This window comes from Juglans microcarpa x Juglans regia, chromosome 1S, assembly GCF_004785595.1.
Source record: "Juglans microcarpa x Juglans regia isolate MS1-56 chromosome 1S, Jm3101_v1.0, whole genome shotgun sequence".
NCBI lineage: Eukaryota > Viridiplantae > Streptophyta > Magnoliopsida > Fagales > Juglandaceae > Juglans > Juglans microcarpa x Juglans regia.
In genome coordinates, this window is record NC_054595.1 from 8,880,904 (window position 1) to 8,888,208 (window position 7,305).

The window sequence follows — 7,305 nt, forward strand, 5'->3', positions numbered from 1 at the left end:
CTTGGATCTTGCATGGGATTAATATAGGGGTTTTTTTTCATAAGTTTTGGGCCTCGACTCAACTTAAAAAAGACATACTTGTCCCATAAATCTTCTGGGGGAAAATCTAGTTGGTCCATTAAAATATTTAAACCTAATTATCAAATCTATTGAAAAATCATATTCTGCAAAAAAAAAAAAAAAAAATTCCGGGCCCGTGGTCCATAAAAAAAATACTCGTTAATCCTAAGTAGTTTTTCGTACGTATAAACCAAAAATTTTAGAAAGTGGGCTTGGTACTGGGCTCAGGTGTTATAAGACAATATTTTGAGGGTTATGAAGGGTCATATTTTGGGACCCTACTGTAATATGAATGTTAAAAACATATGATGTTTTGGGATATAATAGATTATGTTTTGGTACCATGTTATTTGATCAAGCCCTTGTTATTTTTCCTTTGCAATTTATTTATACTGCTATAAACATGCTAGGTGCGTTACATGTTAACTATCATGAACGAGAGATATGTAACCCAATATTGCATGTCTTGATACTTCAATTAAGAGTTGGGAGGCATCACAAATTTCATTTAAATTTGTCTTCATCTTGCATCTCATGAAAGAAAATGACTGATATTTTATATAGAGTTCAATCCGAATCTCAGGATATTTTCAATGCCATGCATCAAATAATATAGATACAAAAAATGGGAGGATTTGTTTACTTATGTGAAAATCATTTTCTATGAACGCAACCTAGATATTCCATATATGAATGCTCGTTACATTTAGAAATGAGATCGAGCTCACCATCAAGAAGTTAACTTTGCAATTGAGCATCATTGCAAGTTTATATTTTCTAATGCAGCAAGACTGGTCGTTGGTTTAGTGCGCATGCAATGGAATTGCTTATTCTCAGCTCGGCCTGAAATAACCTTCTGGGATTCAAAGAAACATGTCCTGTCATGGCAGTTAGAATAATAACTACAAGAGCATTGCCAGGACAGGTTACCCTCTTCCTGGCTATAACTGCCATGCTCTCTCAAGTCTTAACAACTTGTGAAAGCGACTAAACATGGATCCCTTGCAGATGCATAAGACCACATAAATACAAAGATAAAGTACAGTTGTTTTGTGTCTCTGGAAATTAATCAAGACGATTTTCCACATCATAAAGAATGGCGGGTTCGTCTCATGATCTTCCTACGAAAGGGCTTGCATGCCTCAATGCTGAGATCAACAGCTGCTGCAAGTGCCATAAAGATGGCAGCATCCTCCACACATGTTACATGTCGCAAGGCCAATTGTACCAATGGCTTACTTCTCTTCCCTTCCCCTTGCACTCTGCATTTCATGACAAAACCGCCAACAACTGGACCCAATGCTGCAAAGTCTCCACTGCTTTGTGGGCTCGGTATCGGAGTTGCTGCTGCTCGCATTTGTCTGTCAGTGTCTATGAAAAACTCACCCCCCTTTTCAGCGTTAATAAAAATCTCAGATATAAGAAGCTCCCCTCCCTCTTGGTCATCGGAAATAAGTCGAAATCGACAGCAGACAGAATCTCGGATGCCACGCTCACGCCATGCCTCAAGCTTTCCCCATGGCTGCCAACTCTCAGGTCTGCAAACATCTGGGCGAACAATCAACCAAGCTCCTGGGTTGGACCTGGCCACCCAATCACAACCTGTTGATGGCACAAATGGAGTTGTTATGAATGCTGCTGCAACAGCCGAACCAGAGAGATCATGTATCTTCACCTTCCACCCCTTCCTCTCTCTTCTCTCCATTTCTTGGTCAGAACTATCAGTAGATCCTGACCAGTAAGTGCTCAATGGGTCCACTTGGGGTACCCTGACAATGCATTAGACCTGTTAAAAAAAGGGGGACAAATAGCAGTTCGTCCTACTGAACGACATGGCTAACAGAGAAACAGAATCAAGGAAATATTAAAGTCTTTTCGCATACAATATCTTTCACAGATTGCAACACACTCCTCAAGGAAAAATTAAAAGTGCATTATCACTTTTTTCCCTTTTTTGGGGGGTGGGGTTGGGAAAGAAGTATACAATGACTACAACAAAAATGGCTAGTTGATGGGAAACATGATAAGTTCCTTCTTTTAAAGCTTTTGGCAATCAAATGGAACCTCATGAAAGATCACTGATTTCTCTTGCAGATTATATGACATAGAAAGAAGATTTTGTGTTACTTGTACCCATAAAGTGCATGCCACTCAAAGTTACATATACTGTTACGGTTTAATTTGTGGACTAGTTTCTCAACATGATGTTGTCAAAACCATACAAATCAGGAACCTTACGCATCCTAATAGAGAGAGAGAATTATCCTTTAGCCCACATAAATATCATCACCTCATTCTTAAACATGCCGCTAAACTTTCAATTGTTGGATTGTCATTTCCATCTAAATCAACTGTTAAGTCAAATGGAAAAAATAAGTAAACTGACCAAATTACCTCTCATATGAAAAGCTCAATCTCTGTCAAAAACTAGCACACAACCTGCACTGCAGTATATATCCATGGTGGAAATACTAAATAAGCCCCTGTGATCCTCAAGAAACTCCAAACCCTCACCTTTTCTCATTCCTTCAACTCCAGTTCCCAAATGTCAAGTTAAATCACTCTCAGAAACCCGACCACCATATCAAAATCTTTAGGAAGTGTAAACACACCAGGAACAAACCCAATTCAAACAGGCCTATAAATGACATATTATGTTAAAGAACTGGGTGCAGACTCCCCAAGAAATGAGAATATTGGCATTGAATGGGTGAAAGCACCAAAATACGCAAAACGAAGTGAATAATTGAGACATTAAGATGGAAAGGATCTCATGTTTTGACATTCCATTCATGTTGTGTGATGAGTCAACAAGGAGGAAGAGGAAAGGGATGGGTGGGGGGTGGGGGGGGGGGGGGGACGAGAGGATGGTGATCACGGGGAGACCCAATAGTGGTACTACTATAGCGTTACCTTCAAAGCCAATCAAATGATCAATGTATCCGATGTAGGCAAAGAATCTTGAGGAGCTTCAATTTTGCCCTGTTCTCAGACTTCATCTTTAGGGACATCACTAGATCACTATGGTAGCAATGTACTGGCCTGGGTTTGGTGACATTAAATTAGAGGAACACGTGCGTAATTTATTTGAATGGAACTGTGTGATTAAGATTTAGTTTTCATATATTAGTCTGACTTAGCGGTTGATTTGGATGAACAGGGCCAATGGTTGATTTGGACAAAAGGGGCCAATCAAAACTTTGAATCAAGGGACAATATGCAATGATTTAAAAAGTTTGGTGACATGTTAGAGTGTAAGATGCTAGTTTAGAGGGGAAGTGTAATTTACTCTAACAAGAATATTTAATTATTGGTAAGGTATTGATCTTAAATTTTTATTGTCTTTTACTTTTCCTCCTCCTTTTACTATATGGATAAACAATCTTGACATAGGTTTTAAGTGTCAATCAAATTTCATAATTTACTCTAACAAATATATATAATTATTGGTAAGGTATTGGTCTCAAATGCTTATTGTCTTTTACTTTTCTTCCTTTTACTTTATGGATAAACAATCCTGATATAGGTTTTAAGTGTCAATCAAATTTCATATAACAGAGAATTAAGAGAGAGAGAGAGAGAGAGCATGTTGCAGCAATTTAATGGAAATATAAGAGAACACGCTTGTCATATCACCTGTCTCGACTAAACTTGCAACTGAAGATAGGCTGCTTAATGGAGCCTTGAAGCTGAACTATTTGAGGACTCAATCTAGTCACATCTTCAAACTGGAAAACGTATCTTGGATCAGGGTCCAGTTTCACTCTCAAATGAAGCTCTGGTCCCGATTTTCCACTCTCCTGCTTGTTTTTGCCAATACCTATCCAACCATTGAAAAGGATTATAGGCCTCCCTTCACACCATTCAGGACCAACCTCCAGTTTAAATGACCCAATCTGCTGCCTCTTGATGCTTACACCACAATGAGACCCTTTCCACCCTGTAAAAACAACTATCTCTAAAGATGCATGCGTGCCATGGAAACAGCCAGGTGCCAACAAGGCCTTCAGATCAGATTCTTCAAGATAAAAGCTTGAGGCAATACTGTGAGAATCAGGGGTAGCTTCAACAGAGGTTATTAAGGGTACTGATGTTGTCTGTACCGGAAAACCTCGAAGACGAATTTCACATGAACATGGAGAAGAGAGTGCACGAATTCCAACCGAGTTATAAGCTGCCCCAGGAATCCTCAATCCCAGTGAGCCTATAGACAACCTAATAAAAGCCTGAGGATCCATTAAGGTCACAAATTCTTTTCCATTGTAGATCTATTCTCTGATAGCTCAAGAACCCTGCAACATCAGGAGGCAAGTGACTTGAAGTTAAAGAAAAAGACTTTCACTCGCTGAAGACATTCACATCTCTTGTTGGTGGATTCATTTTTCTATTCCCATAGTTCTATTTCAACCAAAGCTTGAATAAGTCAATATTTTTGCAGCATGTTATAAACAAGAAGCAACCAGCAACCCGGTATAGAAACTTATATAAAAGCAGAGATTTTTGGAGTACAAAGGTGATGAGCACCAGTAGGACAAAAGGGGAGAAGCCTTTTTTCCCAACTATCGACAGGTGATCAGTTCATTGAAAAACAGGTTACACAATTTGTGTATTGAAATATACTCATATCAGTATATAAATTTTGTATGCACTCAGAAGCCCACATGGGTTTTGGCAAAATTTCAGAATTTCCTGACAATTTAAACTCAACAACCAGCATGTCAGCATATATCCTAATTACAAATTTCAACCAAACAACAAATTACAAGAAGTATCCTAATCAATATAAGAATGCAGAAATTCAAATGGGTTAGTGTCAGAGCCTCTCAATCCAACTTCTCCGCTGAATCGGCTTAAGAACATCGAGAAAAGAGTCGTACACTTTGGCTTCAATATTATTCTATGGTCAAATATCTCTTTGAATTATTTAGAAGGGGATTAAGCAAACATGCGACTTTTTCCTATGCGATACATTGTTCCAGATGGCTAGTGACTGAGGCTTCTTATAATTTTCCTTGTATATAGCAAAAAACTAGTAGCCTTGCATGATGAAAGTCCATCTGCTTAATTGCACACTCGTTTTGAAACTGTTCAACTTCAGAGTTTTACTTCGCTCTTTTGAGTCGTATAACATGAGAAACTCAACTGAGAAAGTCGATATGGTAATGATCGGTTGAATCTAGCTTTCAGGATTACCGGTCCAAGACTCAATAACAATAAGATCAGACTTTCCTTTTCCTACATGTTCTCGTCAAGCAAACAGAAACGACGATTTTAGGAAATCAAACTGCACTTCTTAGTACTCTAAAAGAATACTAAATACTTCAAAATTCAATCGTCACGTGTGGTAAGCGGAAAAGCAAACAAGAAGCAAGGGTTTTGATTCAAACGGAGGAGTTACCCCATGCAGAAAAAAGAAACAAATTTAGCTAGGGAGTGAGTAACCCACAAATGAAACTGCAACCAAAAGAAGATACTTGAGCACAATCAAAACCAAGAACAAATAGACACAACGAAAGTCATGCCACAAAGGAACTATAAAAAAAAAAAAAAAAAAAAAAAAAAGGTGTGGCGAAAAGAGCACAACAAGCCAAAGTAAGAACATATATCATCACACAACAAGAGCCATCTTCACCTCAAAAATGCCCAGTTGAATTCATAGCTCCAATTCTTCACAAGAACAACCATTTAAGAAATGAGAATGAGATCCTGCTCACCCTTTCTCTCTTCCCCAATAATGAACTTTGACTTGCATCCAAGACTGAGAAAAACAAAAGAACAGTACGTACACTCTTGCGCGGATCACGACAACAACCCCAAATCGCTTCTCTCTTTCTCTCGTCGCTCTAGCCGCTAGCCGAAGAAACAATAATATATTACGTTTTTCTTCCGATCATGCATTATTTGTCACGAAATAGACGGAGAAATTAAAGGGAAGTATGCTTTATTTGTATTAGTTTTTTGGTGCAGAGAACTAGAAGGTAGAAGCAGAGGCTGACAATGATGGGAAGGGGATCTCCGCACTTCACTTGAAAGGTAAATTAATACCGTTCAAAAATAAAATATGGATATTTTTAGCATCATGTTTCTTAAACTAAATAAAATTTTGATTAATTTTAAGTGAAATAGAATCTCTTTTTTTTTTTAATTAGGAGAGCAAGTGGAACATAAAACAAATTCGATAATATTTATTGTTTATCTAATATTGTTTAAAATATTCTATGTACAGTGATAAATATTATCGATTTTATTTTATGTCCTTCTCTCTTTTATTTCAAATTCTTAAATTTGAACAAAAACATTATTAAATTTCAAAAGTCCTTGTTGCCTTCTAAAATTGAAAATTATAATTTAATCAAACAATTCAAGATAATATTTTTTACAATAAAAATATGACAATAAGAGGAAGTACCTTCCCTAGGCAATAAGGGATCGCCCACGTGACCTTTTAAGCCTCGTTTGGATATCATCTCATTATTATAATTTTTTTAAAATTATTATATAAAATATAATAAATAATTTAATTTTTTTAAATTTTAAAATAATATTAATATTTTATTCAATACATCTAAAATTATTTTATCAAACCAGCCCTGAGGGTCATAAATTATCAACAATTTAGAAATCGGATTTTAGGGAATCGAATAATACAAATTTGTAGTTGTTAAACTTTCTATTTAATTAGTAAGAATAAAATTAAAAATAAATAAATAAATAAACATAAATATAATAATATACGATATATGAGTAATAAAACGACAAAATAAATAATACAGACGAAAAGGAAGAGAGAGAAGGATCGTGAATACAGCTGTAATCAAGCAAAAGTCTCTTTTACCAAAGGAATATAGCGGAATCGCTATCCGACACAGTAGTAGTCCTCGTCTGCCTTACATCATCTTCTTATTTCTTAACCACCAACTCCCCCTTTTAATATTTGGTTACCTATTATTTATACATATCAGGTTTTTTTTTATTAAAAAAAAAATGTGTTTCTTTATTTTTTAGTATTCTGGTTTTATTTTTTATTATTTTTAAAAAAATATGTAAAAAATACTTCAAGAAAATTATATTTACACTGTCGATACCGAATTCAATATCTTTCTTTAGTATTAATGTATTTTCACTTGCAATAATAATAATAATGGCAAAAAATCAACTTTTAGAAATTTTTAATTCCTAACTTTTCACCTTTTTAATTTTTTAATTATTATTATTGATTATTGTAATAACCAAGTTGTAGGCAAT

At 35.8% G+C, this 7,305-nt stretch overlaps 1 protein-coding gene across 2 annotated transcripts; it reads right to left on the bottom strand.

Annotated features, from left to right (window-relative positions):
- Positions 1-922: 922 nt before the first annotated feature.
- LOC121246173 lies at positions 923-6,073 on the bottom strand. Of its 2 annotated transcripts, none has more exons than XM_041144211.1 (3): positions 5,775-6,073; positions 3,697-4,352; positions 923-1,829 (listed from the first exon to the last, which is right to left on the bottom strand). In XM_041144211.1, exons 2-3 carry the CDS (start codon positions 4,296-4,298, stop codon positions 1,148-1,150), a joined length of 1,284 nt encoding a protein of 427 aa, XP_041000145.1. In that variant the 5' UTR covers positions 4,299-4,352; positions 5,775-6,073; the 3' UTR covers positions 923-1,147. The 2 variants fall into 2 exon arrangements, with proteins under 2 accessions (XP_041000145.1, XP_041000143.1); XM_041144209.1 differs by having other exon boundaries at positions 5,693-6,072.
- Between the last annotated feature and the right edge of the window lie 1,232 nt (positions 6,074-7,305).